The sequence below is a fragment of the Furipterus horrens genome, unplaced genomic scaffold, assembly GCF_987537825.1.
Source record: "Furipterus horrens unplaced genomic scaffold, mFurHor1.1.pri manual_scaffold_8, whole genome shotgun sequence".
In the NCBI taxonomy this organism is placed as follows: Eukaryota; Metazoa; Chordata; class Mammalia; order Chiroptera; family Furipteridae; genus Furipterus; species Furipterus horrens.
The window spans coordinates 100427850-100451131 of NW_028327178.1; the positions used below are offsets into that span (position 1 = coordinate 100427850).

The 23282-nt window shown below is 53.5% G+C and overlaps 2 protein-coding genes across 6 annotated transcripts; one reads left to right on the forward strand and one right to left on the reverse strand.

Annotated features, from left to right (window-relative positions):
* Positions 1–196: 196 nt before the first annotated feature.
* On the forward strand, positions 197–6049 carry CTSA (cathepsin A). 3 transcript variants are annotated; one of them, XM_090286487.1, is made up of 15 exons: positions 197–281; positions 459–646; positions 831–942; positions 1162–1212; positions 1299–1385; positions 1626–1781; positions 2085–2176; positions 2538–2622; positions 3167–3258; positions 3350–3428; positions 3512–3651; positions 4327–4402; positions 5040–5129; positions 5265–5402; positions 5684–6049. In XM_090286487.1, the coding sequence occupies exons 1-15, from the start codon at positions 228–230 to the stop codon at positions 5765–5767; spliced, it is 1524 nt and encodes a 507-aa protein (XP_090142613.1). In that variant the 5' UTR covers positions 197–227; the 3' UTR covers positions 5768–6049. The 3 variants fall into 3 exon arrangements, with proteins under 3 accessions (XP_090142613.1, XP_090142614.1, XP_090142615.1); XM_090286488.1 differs by having other exon boundaries at positions 5298–5402; XM_090286489.1 differs by having other exon boundaries at positions 280–341.
* On the reverse strand, positions 5968–22685 carry PLTP (phospholipid transfer protein). 3 transcript variants are annotated; one of them, XM_090286492.1, is made up of 16 exons: positions 22635–22685; positions 14341–14451; positions 14154–14253; positions 13286–13414; positions 12832–12987; positions 11576–11639; positions 11433–11496; positions 10649–10740; positions 9496–9672; positions 9350–9406; positions 7596–7760; positions 7432–7499; positions 7039–7081; positions 6869–6932; positions 6707–6783; positions 5968–6293 (listed from the first exon to the last, which is right to left on the reverse strand). In XM_090286492.1, exons 2-16 carry the CDS (start codon positions 14438–14440, stop codon positions 6162–6164), a joined length of 1488 nt encoding a protein of 495 aa, XP_090142618.1. In that variant the 5' UTR covers positions 14441–14451; positions 22635–22685; the 3' UTR covers positions 5968–6161. The 3 variants fall into 3 exon arrangements, with proteins under 3 accessions (XP_090142618.1, XP_090142616.1, XP_090142617.1); XM_090286490.1 differs by lacking the exon at positions 22635–22685 and adding an exon at positions 15008–15086; XM_090286491.1 differs by lacking the exon at positions 22635–22685 and adding an exon at positions 15018–15076.
* Between the last annotated feature and the right edge of the window lie 597 nt (positions 22686–23282).

The following is a 23282-nucleotide window of genomic DNA, read 5'->3' on the forward strand; positions in this document are numbered from 1 at the left end:
CGCCCAAAAGAAGATCCCCTGGAGGATGGGGGATCCTGGCCGTCCACACCGGAGTCATCTGACCGCGGGCGCCCGGGATGTGACCTGCGAGGCCGTGGGCCCTGACCCGGCGTGGCCCGCCCCTCTCCGCCCCTCTCCACCCCACCTCCAGCCCCGGGTTGGCAGACAGGAGAGAGGCGGAGGCCGTCTGTCACGTGATGCAGAAGCACACGTGACTCGGCGGACACATGACTTGCAGTCGCCAGGCTTCTCCGGGAGCGCCGGGACGCGGGGCAGCGGAGGTGAGAGGACGTCCGAACCTGGAAGGGATCCCGGGCGGGGCAGGCGGCGGAGCCTCGACGGTGCGAGCCGGGCCCCAGACTAGGGATTTCCTTGCCGGAGCGCCGCCAGCTCCTCCCCGGGGACGGCTGTGCGCAGCCAGGGAGCCAGTAAACAGCCGGCGCCCGCTTCCTCTGCAGATGGTCCGAGCTGCGCGGTCGCCTCCGTGCTTCCTGCTGCTGCTGCTGCTGCTGCTGTCGCCGCCCCGAGGCGAGGCAGCCCCCGATCAGGACGAGGTCCAGTGCCTGCCCGGGCTGGCCAAGCAGCCCTCTTTCCGCCAGTACTCCGGCTACCTCAGAGGCTCCGGCTCCAAGCACCTGCACTACTGGTCCGCGGCTCTCCCTCCCAGGGCGGGGCTGGCGCACCCTGATACCCATCAGGGGACAGGAGTGCAGGGTGGAGGTGTGCGGGGGGGTGGGGGAGTCCTGAAGACCCCTGAGGGAGCTGGGGAGCAGGGCGGGCTGGAAGAGGCCCCTCCGCCCGCACCCACCCGGGCCTGACACCCCTCCCAGGTTTGTGGAGTCCCAGAAGGATCCCAAGAGCAGCCCTGTGGTGCTTTGGCTCAACGGAGGGCCGGGCTGCAGCTCCCTCGATGGCTTCCTCACCGAGCACGGCCCCTTCCTGGTGAGTGGAAAGCAGCCCTCTCCTCCGTGACCCCGGAAAAGGAGGGGGAAGGGGCACCTCTCAAAGGAAAAGGCCGGGGAAGGGGGGGGGGGCGCAGGACTTTTTTGTCTTTTTTCTGAGCCTTAGTTTCTGTACCTGCATCACTGACTCCGCACGCTGGCCCTTTCCCTCCACCCAGTTGGCTCTTGGGACTTAATCGGCCATGTCTTTCCTCCTCAGATCCAGCCAGATGGTGTCACCCTGGAGTACAACCCCTATTCTTGGAACCTGGTATGGGCGTTGCTGTGGGTCCGGTGGGGATGTCGGGCACTTGGGTGGGTGGAGCCCTCTGCAGCTGCTGTCCCCTTCCCCTCTAGATTGCCAATGTGTTGTACCTCGAGTCCCCAGCCGGGGTGGGCTTCTCCTACTCCAATGACAAGTCTTACGCGACCAATGACACTGAGGTAAGTCCTGCACCTGCCCGTGTGCCCCAGCCTGCCTGATTCTCTAAAGGTGGCATGATACGGGGAGAGAAAGACCATGGATTTGGAATCCATTTTTTACTGTTACATGTGGTGCGCTGTGGTCTTATCACTGTCAAGCCACTTCCTCTTGCACAAACAGTGCATTGGTGTCATTATCTGGAGATTCTTTCTGGCTCAAATACCAAAGTCTCTGGATCCCCCCCACCCTGCCCTCCCCAGGTCGCCGAGAGTAATTTTGAGGCCCTTCAAGATTTCTTCCGCCTCTTCCCGGAGTACAAGGACAACGAGCTTTTCCTGACAGGAGAGAGCTATGCTGGCATCTACATCCCCACCCTGGCTGTGTTGGTCATGCAGGACCCAAGCATGAACCTCCAGGTGCGGGACAGCTGCAGGGGGCAAGGGGGGCACCTTGGGCCCTAGCTTCCTGGTTAGCGAGGTCCTGCAGGTGAACTCCCCATCCAACCCGGACTCCTTCATAACACCCTTGCCACCAACTGGCCTCTCTCTGCTCATGTGCCTCCCATGACAGGAAACTCACCTGTCAAGCCACCAGCTCTCTTCTCTCTGTTGTGTTGTCTCCCCCACCCACACACCCCCACAAACCACCCTGGGTGTAGTTCAAGGGTGGCGGCTCCTCCTGACCCTCCTGCTGAGCTGCACACCCTGGCTGTTTCACAGGGACTGGCCGTGGGCAATGGGCTCTCCTCCTATGAGCAGAATGACAACTCTCTCGTCTATTTCGCCTACTACCATGGCCTTCTGGGGAACAGGTATGGGCGCGGGGCCGCCAGGCAATCTTCAGGGTGGAACAGGTCACAAGATCTCAGGTCTGTCCTTTAGGCACATAATATCCCAGGTCCTACCCTGGTTTATCAGCACATGGTGGGGGCTGGGGTTGCTTAGAAGGGTTTGGTGCTAAAAGGCCAAAGACTGAGATTAGAATTTAAAGGGACCAAGGAGACCTGGCATTATGGCCCAGGGCAGCTAGCTTGGGAGCCTACATACCACACTCTGTGATATGTTTCCTTGTTCCCTGGGGTCAGTTCACGATGGGAGGTTGGAGGGAGAAGGTGGGATTCTCTCCTTTGCCCGCCGTGGGTCTCTAAGCACTTTCACTCTCATCTTCTCCAGACTCTGGTCTTCTCTCCAGACCCACTGCTGCTCAGGAAACAAGTGTAACTTCTACGACAACAAAGACCAAGAATGCGTAACCAGTGTAAGGTTCTGCCCCCACTGTGTGTCACCCCTGATACCTCCAGTCCCGGGAACAGAACCACATCTCCTTGGGGACTCCATGTCCCCCATCCTCCATTGTTGTCCTGCCCTGCACCCTTCAGTAATTGGCTGTTCTCTGGGACATATGGAAATGGATGCTATCCCCCCACCATTTCCTGTGACTTTCTGGGCAAATCCTGTAACCCCAGGGAGGGGACAGACGTTTTCTTATCGAACATCTGCCCCATGTCAGGACTGCTAAATGGTGTCAGTGCAGGTTATTTGATCTTCCAGTTTCTCCTTCAAGGGAGAGCATATTATCCACATTTCCCAGAGGAGGTCAAGAATGTTGAAGTCACAGGGCTGGGAAGTGGAAGCACTAGGATTTGGACCCAGGTCTGGTAGAGTCCTTCCACTGAACCTGTTTCCCTACCTGTGAAAAAAGTAGTGGGAGGGTAATGACAAGGGGAGGTAGGAAAGCACTACATTTTGGGACAAGTTGGTAATGTCATGGGGAGGCATGGTGGCTCGGTGTGTCATTGCAGCTCCTGGAAGTGAACCGCATCGTGGGTAGCTCTGGCCTCAACATCTACAATCTCTACGCCCCATGTGCTGGCGGGGTGCCTGGCCATTTAAGGTAGGTGCTGCTGGGTGCCCATTGGACCAACCCCAGCCCCATCTGGAGGCTCAAGCACCCATTCCCACCCCCACCCCCACTTCGCTTGCAGGTATGACAAGGATACAGTCGTGATCAACGATTTGGGCAACATCTTCACTCGCCTGCCAGTCAAGCGGATGTGGCATCAGGTGCGCAAGGGCCTGGACTTCCTCCCGGGGTGGGGAGGGGCGGGGCAGAGAAGCAAAGACCTAACTGTGTCTGTGCCCCTCAGGCACTGCTGCGTTCCGGGGACAGGGTGCACATGGACCCCCCCTGTACCAACACCACAGCCCCCTCCACCTACCTCAACAACCCTTTTGTGCGGAAGGCCCTCCACATCCCTGAGCAGCTGCCCTCCTGGAACTTGTGCAAGTGAGTTCCTGTGGCTGCTCATGGCCGGGGGTGGGGGCGGTGCCAGGCTCTGGGTGCTCATGGGCATCAGAAAGGTCCCCAGGGATCTCACGGAGGCACTCGGGCCATGCTGAGTTTTTTGCAGGATGTTTAACCCCTAAGTTGATTGATAGTCAGCCAATTCATTCTTAAATGGCCACATGGTTGTTGAAAATACTAATTACTTCCATGGCATTTAATAAATAGACACACTCCCAAGTGCCCACCCCCACTCCAATATCATCTCCAGTGGCTCAGCTCTCCTTTGACCCCACACATAAAAGGTGACGACCTGGCACAGCAGGCTCATTCAGGTCCCTTTTGGATTGGTCGGTGCCCGTGCCTTAGTGTTACACGCTGTGCTTCGCACGCCTACGCCCCACTGTGCTCTAAACACCAGTTGCATCCCAGTCACTGAAACAACCAAAGTGTCCCTGTGCATTTCTAAATGGAAATGGTCAAGGACCTCTGGATTCCAGCCCCCCGCCCCCCCATCCAGGTAAGTCCTAGAGAGGTAGCGTGCCCGAGGAGGGGACTGAGTGAGTCCTAGCTATCTGTCCCCTAGGCTGGTGCTTGGGGATAGGAGAGGAGGTCTGATCTGATGTCTTTTTCTCCCCCTACCTGTTCTTCCTGGGGCCTGCCCATGTGCTTCTGCAGCTTCCTTGTGAATATACAGTATCGCCGTCTCTACCAAAGCATGAATTCCCAGTACCTTAAGCTGCTTGCCCCACAGGTGAGTAGGGGCAGTGTAGCCAGGCCCACCAGCAGCCTCAGGACCCTGGAACAGTGTGGCAAGGCAGGGGAGCAGGGGAAGCTGAAACTCCAAGAAGTGAAGTCACTTGCCTGAGGTCCTGTAGTTGTCAGGGTTGGGATGTGAACCTGGCTTTGGCCCCACCCCACGCTGCTGTTGGAGGCTGAGGGGTCTGCATTAGCCAGAGAGCCTTTAGGGCGAGGAGTTTGTCAGATCGTGTTACAAATAGGGAAATGGATGTCCAGGATGGGAGGGGGTCTTTTCCAAGGTCACCTAGGACTAGGTCTGTAGTCCAGTCGTTCGAGCATGGGCTCTGGGGTCAGATAGCCGGGGTGCAAGTTTCTTTACTAGTCTGTGTGGCCCTGAGCACGTTTCTCACATATCTTAAGATTTGGTTCCCCCACCTGTAACATGGGATTAATAATGATGTCTGTCCTCATAAGTAAAGCATTTCATAGAGCACTGGGCACATAGGAAAGCAGTCGGAAAACAAAAGCATTTCCCGGTCCATGCTGTTTAGCTGGGCCCCTTGAGTTCTTGGGGCAGGGGGGCTTGAACCTGGAGAGGGCCAAGGCCTGGACTTGTCGTACACCTGCCACTTTCCCCTGCTCTGCTCCAGAAGTACCGGATCCTGCTCTACAATGGGGACGTGGACATGGCTTGCAATTTCATGGGAGATGAGTGGTTTGTGGATTCCCTCAACCAGAAGGTAAGGCAGGGGTCATGGCCCCGGGGGAGGCTGGTGCAGGGGTGGGTGAGCATGCCTGGCAGGCAGGGCCAACCTGGAGGGGCTCCCGGCCCCTGAGGTCTTGAGGCTCAGTGTCTGAACAGGGATGATGGGCAGCCGCAGGCTGCTAAGTCTCTCCTGGGGGGGCAGATGGAGGTACAGCGCCGGCCCTGGCTAGTGGACTACCCGGACAGTGGGGAGCAGGTTGCTGGCTTCGTGAAGGAGTTCTCCCACATCACCTTTCTCACCATCAAGGTAGGCCTGGGCCTGGCGAGGGCTAGCTGGGGTGAGAGGAGACAGGGCGGGACCCACCCGTCCTTTCCTACCCATTTCTTTTTAAGCCAGGTTACCATCTGGTCCCGTAAGGGCAGGTTTTCAGTCGGGGGGAGGACATAGGGAGGGAGAATGGAAGGTTTGGGGCACGGTCAGGGGAGGAGGACGGCCATTGGCTAGGAGAATCTAGTAGGACAGAGGAAGGAATCCCCCAGGGGCAGAGGCTGTACAGGGAGGGAATCTCACAGAGCTTTGCTCCTCAGGGCGCTGGACACATGGTCCCGACCGACATGCCTCGGGCTGCCTTCACCATGTTCTCCCGCTTCCTGAATAAGCAGCCATACTGACCATGGGGCCAGCCCCTACTGCCTGATCCAGCACCCTCCCCAGCCCCTCTGCTAGAAGTGGGGTCCTCCTTGATGCAAAATGCCTCTGCAGGGCAGTGGGGGGGTTTCGCACTTTATTCCTCTCTGGGGAGGGCCCAGGCCCCTCCCTGCTGGAAGAATGCCCTTAATGCACTGATGCCACCCCAGGAACACAACAGAGCTCAGGACAGCCCACTGGGAGGCTGGATGGATGTAATTGATGGACTTACTGTGATTATGGAATTAAATTGGGTACAGCTTAAATCTCCCTCTTCTCTGGGGCACGGGGGGTTAGAGAGGACACTATAAGCTGTGAGGAAGGGGATGTGAGGCACTGGAGTCCTGGGTGCAGCTGCCAGGGGTGGGGGCCGAGGGTTTAGACAGCTGCCGTGGAGGGCGGCGGGGCACGGGATGTCTGGGACACCGTGGTGTCTGCAGGCCGGTTCTTCTCAATCACCTCTCGCAGCCCCTTGGCAAAATGGAGGTCAGCCCCGATGGTGAGGAAGCCCTGTGCAGCGGGGCAGAGAAGGGAGTCCATTCATTCCATTACTGAGGGCAGAGTTTAGGGATAAAGAGAGACCTTGGTCTTGAGGAGGTTCACAGTCTAGTGGGACAGACGGAACAGCAAAGCACTTCTAACCCTCTGTGATGGGTGCTGAAATAGAGGCTGCACGTATATAGCCTGTGGGGCTCAAGGAGGGCTTCCTAGAGGAGGTGATCTCTTAGCTAAGACCTGAAAGATTAATAGGCATTGGAAGTGGAATCAGGGAAGTGTTCCAAGGTAAGGGCAGAGCCTGTGCAAAGGGCTGGAGGAGTCTGTAAGATTAAGCGGGGGAGAGGGTGTGTGTCAAGGGTGGACTGCACTCCCAACCTGCACAGGAGGAAGGCTCTGCCCTCTTACTCTGTTGCGCCCCCACTCACCGCGTGGTTCGTCACCACCTCTCGCACGAAGTCCATCCCCTCAGGTAGTGGGATCTGCACCCCACGCCGGGTCCGCTCTGTGGGTGGGGACAGCTGACTCAGTTTGGGCCTACCCAGGTCCCCCCTCCTTACCCCCTCCCTCCTCATAACCCCCACCCCTACCATTGATCAGGGGCATCACCCCAAACTGCAGCATGGTCTTCAGAGGGGCCTGCAGCGGGATCAGCTGGGAGGGAGGAGGAGCGCAGTCAGGGCCAAGGAGGGCGTGGGGTGGGCATGCCTCATTGCTCCCCCTGACCCCAGCCTCCGCCCCCCTGCCATTCCCAACTCACCGCCAGCGACTCAAAGGCAGACTGGTTCGAGTAGATTCGGAACCTGGGGAAGGGAAAGAAATGCCTGGTGGACATGAGCCCAAGAAGCTTCCCTCCATCGGGCCCCCAAGCCTCGCCAGCAGAAGCCTGAGTGTCAGCTTGATGTGCCACACCTATACACCTTCCCAGGCGGTTCTGCCACTCTCCCCTGTGTGTCCTTGGAGAGCCATCTCTCCCTCTAGGTCTCCTTTCCTTCACGCTGACTACTTATTTGTCAAGCACTTCCACCCCAGTGGCTTATTGGTATGGCTGAGTTTTAGCTCCCCAGTTCTGTTAGGCAGGTGTGATGATCCCGAAGACACGGAGCCTCAGAGAGGTTAAGAGCTTGCCCGCGATTTTCAGACATCCGCATACTTGCGCAGGTCCAGCTGGATGCGCAGCGCCTTCCCCCGGAGGGCCATCTTGGCGCTGAGACGGGCGTCCTGCAGGGACGTGCGGAGGGGCGATGTGTTACTGACCGGGCAGGTACCCAGCCCCCTTCTCTCCAGCCCTCACTGCCCTCACTCTGGTGCCCGCACCATGATCATGCTGGACAGCTGGACCTCTGGCTGGTTGGGTGGGGCCAGGGCAATGGTGACACTGGCAGTGACAGTGACAGTGGTGCCCGAGGGCTTGATGGTACAGTGCGGCGGAGCCGTGACCCGCAGCTCCAGCTTCAACGGGGAGTCAAGCACTGCTGGGCTCTGGGGACAGAGCAGGGGGTGAGGGTCAAGTCCTAGGTCTGTTCCCAGGTGAGCCCACCCAGAGGAGCAGGCAGCTCAAAAGAGGAGTGGCAATGTTTCCTTCCTTCTCTTTCTGCTGTCCTCCGTTCTCAGGATTCATGATCCATCTCCCATCCAGACTCCTCGGGGACAGTGTTTTTACATCACATATCCCAGTTCATTGCCATATCTCCTTGCTCTAAACAGCTGTGCTCTTTCTTCTGGAGGCGGTGTAGGAATACCGTTAGATTCCCACACTGACCGAGTACTTACTTTTAACCAAACACTTCATTTACACCTCACAATAACCAGGCAAGGCAGGTATTCTCCTTTTCTGAGATGAGGAAATTGAGGCACAGAGAGGTTAAGTAACTTGTCCAAAATTAGACAGTTACTCAGTTGTAGAACTGGGGTTCAAACCCAGGCCGTCTGGCCACACAGTCCATGCTCTTAAAAGCAATGCTGGACCACAAGTTTGATGCTGGCGATGATGACAACAGCAATAATAACAGCAGCTAGTGTTTATTGAGCACTTACTCTGCTCCAGGTACTATTCTACTTGCTTTACATGTATTAATTCTCTTAATCCTCAAGACAACCCTATGAGGTTGTACAGTGTGGTGGAGACTGCCAGGTTCAAATCCCAGCTTGACCATTTACAAAACTGAACCAAGGACACTGAAATATTTGTTAAATTTTAAACTCCCGCCCCTCTCCCCACTCGTCGGCAGCCGTCCGTCTCGAGAGACGATGGTGTAGCTTCTTAAGAGTCTATCTGCACCGCCGAGAATGGCTGTGCAGTCCGACTCGGGAGTGACACGGTATCTGTCTCCTCTCGTGTTGAATCGACATCTTGCGATGACGCTGGAGTGTCCTCTCCAGTGAAGCTGAAGCTACAGAGCCTGGGCAGGGTGATATGGAGGGTCTGCTGTTGCCCATGCAGCAGACCCCCCCTCTCTTCGCAGCTGAAGGGTCCAAGGGAAAGACGGAGTCAATACAGCTTGGCTTCAGGTGCGCCGCAGGAGTTGCCGGTGTTGACTACAACGTCAAACCGCCTTAGGGACTCCGGCTCCGGATTTTCTGTCGGGGTTTACTCCCTTAGCCTTTCCCCTGAAGAGGTATGCCGCAAGGCAGCGGAGGTTTTTTGGAGTCAGAGTTTTCCTTCTCTGATGTGCCCTGACTGGAAGATCGAACCAGTGACACTTAGCTCGCAGGCCGACGCTCAATCCACTGAGCCAAACCAGCCAGGGCTTCTCTCCCCACTAAACAAGGGAAAATAAGCAAAAGGTATAGCATATCAGTCATTAAAGCCCCTACACTTACTTGCAGAATCTGGGTTCTCAGCCCATCCTTGTCACGGCCTCACGAAGGACAGACAAAACAGGAACTAGCAAGCCCTCTTCACAGACTTAGCTACGGGCTCATCTAGGTGAACGGACTTGGCCAGAGGCCAGACCTTCTGTCTACTCCACGGCTGCCACTTGGGGTCTCCACCTCCATACCTCACTGGTCCCCTGCAGGTGGTGTGCCCACCCACCCTGGCCATGTCCTTACCTCCCGTCCACACTCACCAGCAGGATGCTCCCAAAGTAGGAGGCCCTCAGCAGCACGTCCAGGTCGTGGGGCACCTGGCCAGGGGAATGGGGGTGAGGCAGTGTCATCAGGAGCTCCATCACAAGCCCCCTCTAGCCCATCCCACAAACAGGCCCTGGCATACCTTGTCCCCCACCAGCGACAACTGCAGGGCCCCCGCCCGGAAGTAGCTCTCTAAAGCTGAATCGAAGAAAAACTCAGAGAAGGCCACGTACACCATCCGTTCCTCCTCTTGCAGCTGGGGCTCCACTGCCCGGTTGGGAAAGCTCCGGTTCCCCTCTGCCAGGGGAAAGAAGGCCCCCTGGGGTAGGAGGATCAGGATCAGGGCCAAGGCCAACTGGCCTGGCACAAGGTTGTCTCCAGGCCCAGTGCGAGGCTCTGTGAGGACTGAGGAGTGGTGGGGAGTTGGACCCAGTTGCTGTCCTTGGGAGACCCATAAGCACATATGTTAAAAAGCATCAGACGGAGGGCAGCGGGAGTGCAGCGAGGAAGCAATGCCATCAGACCTGGGAAGGGAGGCTCAGGACGCTGTTCAAGGAGGAGGAGAGGGCATTTGAGTGGGCCTTGAAAACTAGGAACAGTAAAGATAACAGCTGCTGCTTACATATACGTAGTAATTCTTCTGTGCCCTTTACAGAGACCAGTGCCTTCAACCCTCTGAGGTATGTTTTCTTACTGTGTTATTTCCACTTACATATTAGGAAGCAGGCACAGAAAGGTAAAGTCACTTGCTTAAGGTCACACAGCTAGTAAGTGGCAGAGCCAGGATCTGAACTTCAGGCCTTCTAGCTCCGGAGTCTGTGCTCTGAAACTCTGCTGTACTCCACCAGGAGGAGCACAGGTGCTGTGCGGCCTTGGGCAAGGGACATCATCTCTCTGAGCGAGTCTCCACATTCCTAAAATGGCTGTAACGTTAGTACCTGACTCTCAGGGTTATGAGAGGATGACATGAGATTATGTGCACAGAGCTCTAGGTCCAACTCCTTCAAGGGACATGGGGAAAGGCAGTGCGTGAGCAAAGGCCCTAAGGTGGGAAGCAAGGGGCATATCTGAGGGGTAGCTGCGAAGGAACAGAGTGAAGTCGGAAGGGTGGAACCAGGCGTTGGAAGCAAGGCTCCAATGCTAGACTCTGGAGGTGGGCCTCATTCTGTAGGCAGCAGGGAGCAACAGCAATCCCAGCAATGGAGAGGCCTCGCCAGAGCTTTAGGAAGATAAAACCAGTGACTCTGGGGAGATGGAGGGAATCTGGTGACAGACACAGCAGCAGAGCAGCTCACCCGGAAGTCCATGTCCAGTTTGCTGGCGGAGACCACAGGGTCCTTTAGGAGGGAGTAGTCAATGCCAACGAGGTTGTCCACAGAACTGCGTACTGTGGGGAGGGGCTCAGGTCACTCCATGCTGTGTGAGGCTGGGCAAGGTGCTTAGCTCTCTGGGCCCCAGCATCTCACCCATAACGTGGTCGTTATAATACTTCCCTTGTAGGGTTGTTACGAGGGTCAAATTAGTTTTATGTGGAAAGCACTTAGTGCCTGATGTGCAATATGTGTTCAACAATGGAAGCTATTATTAATTATTATTATTATTACTGGTAAAAAGTTTCATCAGATCATCAAACAAGATGACAAGGGATTCCCTTCCCTTCTGGTTTCCCCTGCCTCCTCCTTCCCTGCCATTTCCCACAGCAGATGGAAGTCACAGCTTAGGAAAAGAGAATTCATGTTAACTAAGCACCTTGTAAGTGCCAGGTGATGAACACAAATAGGGCCCCAGTGATGAACAAGCACATATCGAGGACCTTGACAACCAGCCCTCAGTTAATCCTCACAGCGATGCCAGGGAGAGGGCTCACCAGCCAAATGAGGAAGCCAAGGCCCAGAGAAAAAGTGAACACTCACCTTGGGTCACACAGCAAAGCAACAGAGGCCGATTTGAATCCAGGTCCATCCCACAGCATGGCGTGGAAGGAGCTTACTCTGACAGCTGTGCCCCCAGCCTCCTCCTCACCCCGCTTCCAGCCCCAGGGCCTGGCCCAGAGCTCCCCACCCTGCCGGCACCACTCACCAGGTACAGTGTCCAGAAGGGCGTTGAGGAGCACCATCCCTGCGTGGTGGAGCACTGGGCAGATCTGGGAGGTGGGCGCCAAAGTCAGGGCTTTTGAAAGAGAGGGCACCCCCACTGTCCCCTAGACCTGCCACTGCCCTCACCTGCTGGTTGAGGAGGAAGCGCATCCCTGAGGTGATGAACGTGGAGAGAAAGTCATACACCCTCCTGTGAGCAGAGGACAGACTGGTGAGCCCAGACCCTGCCCCACCCAAATCCAGGTCCAAAAGAAATCACAATGATTGGAGATGGCAGCAGGGGGTTGGATGCATCAACTTTGACCTGAATTACCAGCTCTTTAATAGAGGTTTTCCATGACTGGGGCCCAAACCCCCAACCAGCCTTTGTCACAAGAGCTCTCCTGCCTCAACGCCCACGAGCCAAATAAATCTAGCCACAGTTCCTCAAAACTGCTCTGAGCACCCCACTCCCATGTAGTTACTCACACCCTCAATTCCACCCTCAATGCCTACATTCTATATTTCCCTGCCTAGGCTCAGACGCTTCCTGTTTCAGGCAGTCTTCCCAGACTACTTTCTTAGTCCCCAGAGTATTTTCTTAGTCCCACTCTCAAGGCCCTGATGACAAATGTTTTTTCCCCTCCAATTAGGCTCTGAGATTCTTTCTGAGACCTCAGGGACTGGCATGTACTTAAAAAAAAAAACTTCACCCAAGGATATTTTTAAATTTATTTTAGAGAGAGGAAAGGGAGAGACACAGAGAGAGAGAGACAGAGAGAGAAACATTGATGTGAGAGAGAAATATTGATTACTTTCTGTAAGTGACCAGATGGGGGATTGAACCCACAACCTAGGTATGTGCCCTGACTGGGAATCGAACCCTCAACTTTTTCATGTATGGGATGACTTTCCACCAACTAAGCCACACTCACCAGAGTGGCATACGCGTTGTTGAATAAGTAAAAAATTGACAGTGTACCAACACCAGATGACAAATCTACCATCTCCTCCCACCAACCCTCTTCTGGAACCAGCACAAAGTCTCCTTCTCAGTCCCAAACCTGGGCCTATGTTATTATTTTTGTTATAACTAGTAAGAGCCACCAAGTTTTGAGAAACCAGTTCATGCCCAACTGTGCGCTTAAATCCTCACAGTTACTCTTATCTAAGGGGCTACCCACTTATACGCCAGGTACTGTTCTAAATAGTTTTACATATATTAACACAAATAGGCATCTCAACATCTTATAGAATGGAGTCTGTTATCATCCTCATATTATCAATGAGGAAATTGAGGCACAGAGCTTCAGCGACTTGCCCGAGGTCACAGAGCCAGGACACAGTGACGCTGAGATTTGGACCCTCTAAGCAGGTGCCCCGGGACTGGGGATAGGGCTCACTTGAAGGTTCCCTCGAAGGCTGCGTGCATTCTGGAGACAGAAGCCTGGCAAGAAACGTTGGACACCTTGATCCGGCCAGCGGGATCTCCGGAGAGCTGCAGAGCGGTGCGGATGTTTACCCCCTCGGCGGAGGCATTGATGTAGCCGCTGTCATAGCTGCAGGGAGTGGGGGGCGGGATTAGCGTTCACCCAAGCTCGGAGCTTAACCGAGCTTCACTGCCTGCTCCCCACCCACATACAGGCAGCATTATACCGCTTAAGAATGCTTCACTTTGGCACAGTTTATCAGATATTCTACCAAATCCTATCAACCCCTGTGAAGTGGGTATGACCGTCCCCATTGTAAAGATGAAGAAACTGAGACTCAGGAAGGCTAAGGGATTGTCCACCGCTCCACATCATCCTCAGCCCTCCCGACCCACTTGCCACTCCCCTGAGGGTGCCAGGTCCTCACAAGAACCAGTAGAGAAGCTGTCTCCGAAAGCTCAGCCCCAAGGAGGCGTTGCTGATTTGTAGCACCAGCTCCTGCTCCGGCTGGAAATGGAGCTTGGAGGATGTCAGCTGCAGCTCCGTGACCTTCACGCTGCAAGAGGCCTCAGGGTCAGATTCAAGGCCAAGAGGGGATCCCAACGACAGGAAATTCAGTCCCTCCTGAGGAAACTGGGGTGGTTGGGATGAATTATTCCATTGCTCCTCAAGTGCCCACCCATGGGCTTGGGTGGCTCAACTTGGGCTAGAGTGGCTTGGAAATGAGCTTCTCCTGACTCAGGTGTTAAAAGTGAGCTTCATGGGGACTGACTGTGCGTGTGGAGGGGGTGGGTAGGGGAGAGCAACGAGGGAAAAAATGGGATAACTGTAATAGGAAAAAAAAGTGAGCTTCACCCCTTCTCTTAGAAGTCTTGTTGCTTGCACTCCCTTCCCTTCCACACCCTGGGGTTGCTAGACCCGGTCTTTTAACCAAGCCCTTTGATTTTGTCTCCATCATCTAAAATCCGATCCCCCTGTCCCCACCGTCCTAAACCACGAGGCTTTATCTGTTCCCCGGACCTCTCCCATTAGCTACACCCGGGTGCCCTAGATCTTACTGTCGCCCTTTGGCAAGCTTCTTGACCCCTCTTCTCTGGTGCTGTTTGCCACGCCTCAATTTCACTCAGCTGCCCTTGGTCCCGCCTACATTTCCTAGGCCACGCCCATCTGCTTGATCCCACCTATGTTCGCAAATTTGGCCTTCATCTCCGGGCCCCATCCTATTCCTTAAGTCCTGCCTCATCGATTTGGCCACGCCCCATCTTCTAAGCCCCGCCCCGAGGCCCCCAGCTTACTCAGAGATATTGTAGTAGAAGCGGCCCTCTCCGCCTCCCAGGTCCGGAATAGTGATAGTTTCCAGCTCTTGCTCCAGAAAGCGTAGCCCCTCCTGCTTCACTGAGGCAGGAGCAAGACCCTTAACTCCTGCGCCCACTGCTGGGGTGACCCCACCCTCAACCGCCCCCGCCTGCGCCCTCCCCTTACCCAGCTCCAGCGCCTTAGAGGTGATGCGGATCTTGCAGCCGGGGATCTCGGCGTGAGCTCCTGCCAGCAGGGCTAAGAAGAGGGCCCAGAAGAGGGCCATGACGACCGAGCCTGTGGGTAGGGTGGGGTCGTGGGAGTCACCCGGCCGCTGAAACCCACTGCTCGGGTGTCCAACCAGGAGATGGGCTGGCCTGGATCGTTACCCTCGAGACAGCTCTTCGAGGAATTTGGACCAATAATATTGGCTCCATTTGACAGATGCAGAAACTGAGCCTGAGGGAAGCAATGTGACTTGCGCTCTGGCTCCCAGAGGATTTGGGGCACGGGGAAGGGGGAGGGGACATCTTCGGTTCCCTAGTGCAACAGCTGCATGATGGACGAATTTGGACCTCCCCAACAACCTCTTCCTTTGGCGGAGGGCGGACGCGGCTTGCACGTTACCATGGGAACGGCTGCACGCGCATTCCTGGGGGCTGGCTTGCAGTTTCCCAGGCCCCGAGTTGGGGAGGAGAGAGGGTTTCCCAGCTTCCCCGGGTCCTAAATCCCTGCCATTGGGATTTTGACTGTCGACCCCCATCTCAGGGCCCTTCCTCATGGGGTCACCTCCTCACCCTGGGTTTAGTAGACCACGCGGCTAAGCGAAGGGCTGGGGTGGGAGGGGACGCACCCCAACTCACTGCGGTGGAGCTGGGAGGGGGCGTCCGCGGTCACGTGGGGTGGCGGGCAGAGCAGGAGATCCGGGCGGCAGAGTCTGGCGGGCCGCGCTGTTCTAGCGGGGTTTATAAAGCCGGGCCTCTCTGACCCACCCCCCTCCTCTTCTCACTCTCCCCTCCTCCCTCAGGAGCTGGGAGGGGATGGGGCGGGACGCTGGCAGCCTGGGTGGTGGAGAGGGCTGTACAGAGCCCCGTGACATGCCCGGACGCTGTCAAGACCGTGGCAGACCCAAGCCGTGCTGGAGGGAGGGAAGTGCAGGAGTCGCCCGCCCGGCCCCAACAAGCCCTGCTTCCTCGGAACCTCGGTTCAGATTCCAATTACTAGTCTCCTCCTGCGTGATCTTGGGTCAATCACTTCACTGGGGTCATTGAGTTCCAGTTTCCTCATCTAGCAAAATGTGTGTGATGAAAGGAACTACCTTATAGGCCTTGATTGCAGACCAGGGCAAGCCACAAAGTCAATGCCAAAGGCACATATTTTCCTTCCCTTCCACCCACAGTCTTCTCAAGGCCTCTCCTTGTCAGACATCACTATGAAATCCCCAACTGTCTCTGTGTCATTGCCTGGGGAAAAAGGGTCCTGGAACCTCTCCCACAGGGGTCCAAACAAGTCCACACAGGCTACTGGAATCACTCTAGAGGGAGGTTTGGCATTTCCCCAGGAACTGTGGATTTTTTTTGTGTAAACCTTTGGAACTAGGTTCTCTGCATGGCACACCCCACCACCACCAACAACCCCCATGAGATCTACCGCCTACAGAGTTCCCAGCTTCTAGGCCAGGGCACAGATAGGTGCTTGCTACTTTCTTATTGTCAAACTGATGGAAGAGAAAAGCAGAAGCAATAATGACTAATGTCCATTGAATACGTATTCAGCAACAAGCACTCATGACCAACTTGTCCTGATTTACCCAGGACTTTCCTGGCTTTGATAACTGCATGTCTTCCTTCCTGGGAACCCCTCAGTCCCAGGCAAACCAGGATGGCTGGTCACCCTAGATCTAGATAAACTAATGTAGCGTTCTTACCTGTGAGGTCTGCTGTGGCCACTATGGGGGAACCCATGAACTGAGTCTTCATGGAAAGGTGGGAGGTGGGTGGTTATAGCCCAGTAGCTAAGTGTTTAGACTCCTCTGTCTGACAGACCAGGGTTCAAATCCTAGGCTGTCAATTCTTAGTACCAGTTCTTGGATCCCTTACTTAAGCATCTCTGAGCCTCAATATCCTCACTCTAACAGGAAACAATAAGCTTATTGCAAGAATAAACTAAGTGACCACAGTGCATGTGCTGGGCACGGTACACGGCACACCATTAGCATCAGATAAAGGCTAGCGGTTATGATTAGGGGCACAAAGCACAAGCAAACAAGGCAGAAAGGGTGCAAGAAAATGTGCTAACAATATCCAGAGGAGGAAGTACGGGAACATACGTTTGAACTTGAGTAACCCTTCCTCTTCCTGGAGCAGGGCACAAACAGGAAATCTGGTGGATGTTAGGGTTCTTTCCTCTCATTCACTGCCATGCAGGCTTGTCTTTGTGTCATTGTTACCCCCTACAGGGTCTTGTCCCTTGCAGTCTGCTGCCCCCACGGAAACCCCACTGAGCTTTCAATGTAGCTACATAACCTTGGGCCAGTGGTTTAACCTCCTCCGACCCCTGTTTCCTCATCTGGATTGCTTGTGAGGATTAAAATGAGTTACTGAATTTAAGGGGCTTAATAAACAACTAGCATGTAGTAAGCTCAAAAAAATGTTAGCTACAATCATCAGCATCATTAGCCATCATCCAACCAGCAGCTTTCCATCACATGTGAATAAACTCCTGCTTCCCTGCCCTGACTTCCCAGCCTGTGATAAGGCCTGCGTCTGTCTTGTCTTGCACTACTACCACCCTTTTCATTCTGCTCCAGCCACACTGGCATTTTGGCTCAGGGCCTTTGCACCTGCTGTTCCTACTGCTGAGAATGCTTCTCCGCCTCATCAAGCCACAGCTGGTTCCTTGTCCTTTTGGTCTCAGCTTAAATGGCACTTCAGGGAGGCCTTCCTTGCCTGCCTAGCAGTTACTCTCAATCACATCAGCTTGGTTTATTTTCTTCATAGATCTTATTCAGACTTAATATTGGTTTATTAGGTTACCTGTTAATAGGGACATAGAGAGCTGGGATCTGATTCGCCACTTATTTCCAGTGTCTAGGCACAGAGTAGGTACTGAATAAATAATTGCTGAGTGACTGAACTGATTTGGAGCCCTGAAATGTCCCTGGGAGCAGAGATACCTACCCCAGACTGGGATTCTTTTTCAACTTCTGCACCTCGTCAGGCTCAGTCCAGTTGCTTCTAAACACAGGCCTGGCCTGGGCTAGGAAACAATGACAGTCGCTGGCCTTGATTCCAGGGTCTTCCCTACTCAGGCTGCCTCTTTCCCTCACATGGGTTTCTTCTTTCTTCCAAAACTTGGCTTGCGGGATGGAGAGATCAGAATCCCCAAATCCCTTTCCACTTTTACTCTTGGCTTTGAAAAGGGAAAGGAGACTTTCCACAGTCAAAGGGACTGGAAAGAAAGGCTTTTCAACTCTCTGTTGTGCAGCCAACACAAAAATATTGCAAAAAAACAAAAACAAAACAAAAACAAAAAACAACCACAGACAAAAAAACAGGATGGCAAACTGGCTAGGTGCTTTGGAATCAGAAAGCCCTGGTTCTAGTCCTGCTTCTGCCACTTCCTAGAGCAGAAGTCAACAAGCTCTTTCTGCAAAGGGCCAGATAGCACCTCTTTTAGGTTTTACAGGCCCTGCAGTGTCTATCACAGCTGTTATACTCTGCCATTGTATCATGGAAGGAGCCATAAAAACAGTATTTAGCCCTGGCTGGTGTGGCTCAGTGGATTGAGTGCTGACCTACAAACCAAAGGGTCACTGGTTTGATACCCAGTCAGGGCATGTGCCACATGTCTGGGTTGCAGGCCAGTCCCTGGGAGGGGCATGTGTGAGAGGCAACTGATCAGTTTCTCACCTATAGGTGTCTCTCTCCCTCCCTTCCCCTCTCTCTGAGAATAAGTAATAAATAAAATATTTTAAAAACTTTACAAGTATTATGCAGTTAAACCTCACAACATCCTATAAGATAGGTCTCATCATCCCATTTTACAGACCAAAAAACTGAGGCCCAGAGAGGTTAATTAACCCTGCGGAGGTCACGGCTGATCTGAGAGATACAAACAAACTCTTTTCTTAAATATTGTTACATATATGGTGTGCACAGGTTCAAGGTCATGACTAGCTGCACATTTGTATGTGACTCATGTTAAGCCATTACGATTAAATCAAGTCAGTCTCGCTCCAGAGCCCACGCTCTTAACCACTCCACTCAACTGTCTTTCTTCTTCAATGACGCCATTAATCCTCACTGCAATCCTTTGAGATAGCTATTAGGGCCCTTGTTTTGAAGATTGGGAAACTGAGATACAGCGAAAGGAAGTAACTGGCCTAAGTAAGTAAACACAGGCTCCACTGACCACAGGATTCCAAGTTGGATTTCTGCCCAAGATGTCAACATGCTGCATAGCCTGGCTCCCTACTCCCTCTCCCCGCCTCCAGCTGTGTTTTCTTTGGATCTCTGCATGGCTTGGAGAAGCTGCGTCAGCCCATTTCCCCTCCTGACCATTCCCCCACCCCCAGTGCCCACCCCAGCTACCCCTCACTCTGCCTGAGACCGTGCACTGCAATGCATGGGCCTGTGTTGGTCAGCATGGTGGAGCCTGGGAACACGTGATAGGGGGCCCAGTAGGAATGAGGGGAGAAGTGTGGGGGGTGGTAGATGTCAGACCAGGAGACCTTGATTATATCTCCCAAGCAGGGGGAATGACCACCTGTTTCCAGAAAGCAGCTGGATGGAGCGCCCAGACATTTACCAAACGGAGAGCTGGGAAATAAATGGCTGGGGCTTTCTGAGTTCAGCACAGAGCTGTCGATTGCTTTCTGTGGCTTCTAAACTTCGGAGACTTGGTCATTTTGTTTCTCTTTTTCTTTCCCGTTTCCTCCTTGCAGACCAGTTCCCTTTTCTGTTGAAAGGGGCAGCTACCTGGTCCCCAAAGGCCCTTGCAGGTCTGAAACTCCAGACTTCAAATGCTTCTGGCAGGGCCTTGCGCCCCCTTCTCCGGGGTTCTTTCCAAGCCATCCCTGGCACCTGTACCTCCAGCAGCTCATTCATCTCTCTGATTTCTTTCTCTTTTGTTTTCTTCTTGCTCCACCCGCTTTCCCCATCTCCAAGCCTCTTGCTGCCTGCTAGCAGACTCTGACTCATGGGGCCCCTTTCTTTCTTTCCTTTTAAAAAAGATTTTATTTATTTATTTTTAGACAGTGGGGAAGGGAGGGAGACAGAGGGAGAGAAACATTATTGTGTGGGTTGCCTTTCACAAGGGACCCGATTCGAAACGCAGGCATGTGCCCTGACGGGGAATTGAGGCCTACACTCAATCCACTGAGCCATGCCAGCCAGGGCAGGGGGCCTCTTTCCTGTTGGCCCTCTAAGCCTCGTGTCCTTGTTTTTATGAGTCAGTCCCTCAGCATGGGGAAGGGCTGGAAGATCTGTAGCAGCGCTATCTAGATGTTCATAAGCCAGTACTAAAATTTCAAAGTAATGAGAAGGGAGGAGGCAACAAGAGGTAGTAACTTTTCCTTTTGATGATAAGGAGGGGCCACCATCTTTAGTCTAAGCTTGTCTTGTACTTTGCAGGGACTTCCTAAAGGTTGAAAGAAGCACCCAACACATTCCAGCATCTTGAATTTCTTTTTCCGAGATGCTCTAATACTACATAAATACTGACATAAACAGGCTTTGATCTGACAAGGATTGCCGACACCCCTCAGCCAGGACCCATGAAGACTTCAGAGCCCTCCAGCTTCCCCTCTCTCTTCACCCAGCTAGACCCATGATTTATCAACCCCCATGCCACCCCCATACTAAATTCTGCTCATCTTGTCTTCTCCATCTCAGATCAGGGCACCATCCTTCATCCAGGCACTCAATGAAAAACATAGGAGTCAGCTCTGGCTGGTGCGGCTCAGCAGATTGAGTGCCAGCTTGGGAACCGAGGGGTTGCTGGTTTGATTCCCAGTCAGGACACATGCCTGGGTTGCAGGCCGGGTCCCCAGTTGGGGGCGTGCGAGAGGCAACTGATCAATGCATCTGTCACATCGATGTTTCTCTCCCTCTCTTTCTCCCTCCCTTCCCCTCTCTCTAAAAATAAATAAAATCTTTAAAAGAATAAAAATAAACATCATAGCATTTTACTACCCTGCTCAAAACCCTCCACCTGCCACCTCCCCATTGCACATGAAAGAAAATCTGGACTCTGGCCATGACCCCCAAAAGAGTCTAGCTCTTTCCTCTTTACTACTCTGCCTTCTACCAGTATTTGAAAAACACCAAACTCACTCAGCCTCGAGCTCTCTATGAACTCTTTCCTCTACCAGATATATCTTTGCACAGAGATCTTTGCGTAGTTCGCTTCCTTCATTCACTCAGATCTCCACTCAAATGTCACCCCCACTGAGAGGCCCCATCATTACCCATCATTCTGTTTAATTCTGCATTCTCTGTTTCTTCCAGGAGACTGCAAGCTTCATGGGGGTGGGAGCCTGACACGGAGTCATGGCTGGGTCCCCCGTGCCCAGCATAGGGCCTGGTCCATGGGACCTGGGTAGTTATTATTATCTGCAGACCCTTTGAAAGGAAGAGATTCTATCCCAGACTATGTGGCCCTGGCCTGCTTATCCCCCTGAGCCTCTAAGCTCCCTGTGGCTCCTGCTGGCACCACGCATCCCCTTGCATTTCTCTGGGGCTATCGGCAGCTGATCTGCAGCTGGCCTGCAGCCAGGAGTGCTATACTTTCCTAATTTCTTCAGAAGCCTGAACAGTCCTGAAGTCGTGGGAGTGGGAGGTACCCCACCCCCTCCAGATCTCAGTAGGCTGTGCAGAAGCCAGGCCTCCTTGCTGCAATCCCAGGCCCTTTCCAACTCGCTTCCAACAGGCCCATCTGCCCTGGGACTGTACATGCCTCTTGGGAGGCATCGTGTTTCCCAGCCTCCAAGCCCACATGCTTCCCAGTGTGGGCGAGGCCGCTGGCCAGCCTGAGCTCCCTCTTAGTGCCCAGTAGGACAGAAATCAGACCTAAAATTCGGGTTCTCAACCCTTCTGCACACGAGCAGGTTTTAGGTACAAAGGTTTTGGCTTTTATGTATTAAATACCTATGCCTGGGCCCCAAACGCCAAGATTCTGGTTTAATTGGTTTGGGATGGAGCCTGGACATCAATAGGTATTTTTAAAATGTTTCTTGGCATAATGTCATAAAAAAGACCTACAATAACAAGTGTTGGCAAAGACCCTCATACTTTACTGCTAGGAATGTTAAAATGGTGGTAACTTTGGAAAATATTTGGCAATTCCTTATAAACATATTTATTTTACAACAATTCCACTCCCAGGTCCTTATAAGGTGCCATGTATCTATCGTTCACCCAACAAAAAGGAAAATTTATGTTCACACAGACACTTGAACTGGAATGTTCATATCAGTTTTATGGATAATAGCTCAAAAATGCAAACAACCCAAATGTCCATCAGCTGGTAAACAGATAAACAAAATGCTGTCTATCTATACAATGGAATACTGTCCAACAATGGAAAAGAATGAACTCTTGATGCCTACTATGTACAACATGTGTGAATCTCAAATACTTCATGCAAAATAAAAGAAGCAAGACATAGAGACTACATTTTGTATGATTTCATTCATATGAAAGGTCCGAAAAAGGCAACTCTATAAAGATGGAAAGCAGATAAGTGGTTAACTTGAGACAGAGGTATGCAGAGGGGGGTTGACTGCAAATAAGTCACAAGAGCTCTTTTGGGGTGATGGAAATGTTCTAAATATCAACTGTGGTGATGGTTGCACAACTGTGTAAATTTACTCAAAATCACTGAGCTGTCTATTTGAAACCAGTGAATCTAGTGGTATGAAAATTATACCCCAATAAAGCTGTTAAAAAGGTTTTTCCTAGCCAGGGTTGCCTTCTCTGGGTTAGAAGCCAAGTGTCCTAGGAACCCCTTAGCCAGGACCCAGGCTCGGTTGGTATCCCCTTCCCCACTCCCGCTATGGCTCTAGGTCAAAATTTCCTCTGATTTTAGAATTTCAGGAAGCTGCCAGCTGTCGCCCTGGCTTCTTTTTTGGAGAAGTTTGGGATTTAATTCTGCTGCCTCAGCTCATATGGGTGTAAACATCCTGGCTCTTGGACAACTCTGCCCAAAATAGAGAAACGGGCAACAGAGGGAATGGGTGGGATGATGGAGGGAACCACCAGAGGCCCCCACCCCCCTGTTCTGAGCTGTCCCAGACACCTGCTAGGGAGGTTGAGCGCTAACCCAGAACAGAAACTGAATTTGGGTTCCAAAGCCCTGGTTCCACCTGCACCTCGCCCGGTCCCTGGTGGTGCTCAGGCTGCCTCATCCTCCCAGCACACGGTACCTTTCCACAGCTCCAGGCTTGGGTGCAGGTTGTAGCCTTCCCCTTCCTTGCCCACCTGGAAAGTCCTATTCTTCCAGCAAGATTCAGCTCACGGCCATCTCTTCTGAAGCCTTTTGGTTTGCATGCCCACCCCCTGGACACCCCAAAAGAGCCCTTATCTCCCTGCAGCTGTCGGCTTATTTATGTGGCTGCCTCTCCCACTCCTCTGCGGGCTCCCTAAGGGCAACGAGCCTGCCTTATTTAGCGCTGGTTCGCTGGTTCGCTGGTTCGCAGGAGGCAATGAAAGGGAGCGTGACACCACATCAGACACGGACAGCAGGGACGGGAAGACCAGACGCTCCACTCCTCTCATCTATTCCTGGCCTAAATGGCTTCTCTTATGTGGCCCCAGAATGGCCAGAGAGCCACTCCCTGCGGAAACCACAGTTTGGGGTGAAGCCTCCCTTCCACGGCCTTCCTGGGGCCAAGCCCACTCGCCTCGGAAACCGCCTTAGTGTTATTTAAACTGCAGAACAGGGCCTATGGGTGGTAGGTAGTTCAGACTCAGCCTGGGCGGGGACAGCCTGGAACAGGGTCCTGCTGGAGCCTCCCTTCCTGAACTGTCAGGACCTCAACAGTTGAAATGAGTTCCCTCCCAGCTGCTTCTCCCTATAGTGGCAAAGAATAAGTAGGTTAAGGTACATGGCAATCTCAGCCTGTATGT

Coding starts and splice junctions, on each gene's coding strand:
- CTSA (XM_090286487.1), top strand. CDS start 228: ATGACTTGCAGTCGCCAGGCTTCTCCGGGAGCGCCGGGACGCGGGGCA. Junction 282..458: donor CGGGACGCGGGGCAGCGGAG/GTGAGAGGACGT, acceptor CTTCCTCTGCAG/ATGGTCCGAGCTGCGCGGTC. Junction 1,782..2,084: donor ACCCAAGCATGAACCTCCAG/GTGCGGGACAGC, acceptor GCTGTTTCACAG/GGACTGGCCGTGGGCAATGG.
- PLTP (XM_090286492.1), bottom strand. CDS start 14,440: ATGGCCCTCTTCTGGGCCCTCTTCTTAGCCCTGCTGGCAGGAGCTCAC. Junction 11,497..11,575: donor GCTTCCTCCTCAACCAGCAG/GTGAGGGCAGTG, acceptor CCCACCTCCCAG/ATCTGCCCAGTGCTCCACCA. Junction 10,741..11,432: donor CCTTCTGGACACTGTACCTG/GTGAGTGGTGCC, acceptor CCCTCCCCACAG/TACGCAGTTCTGTGGACAAC.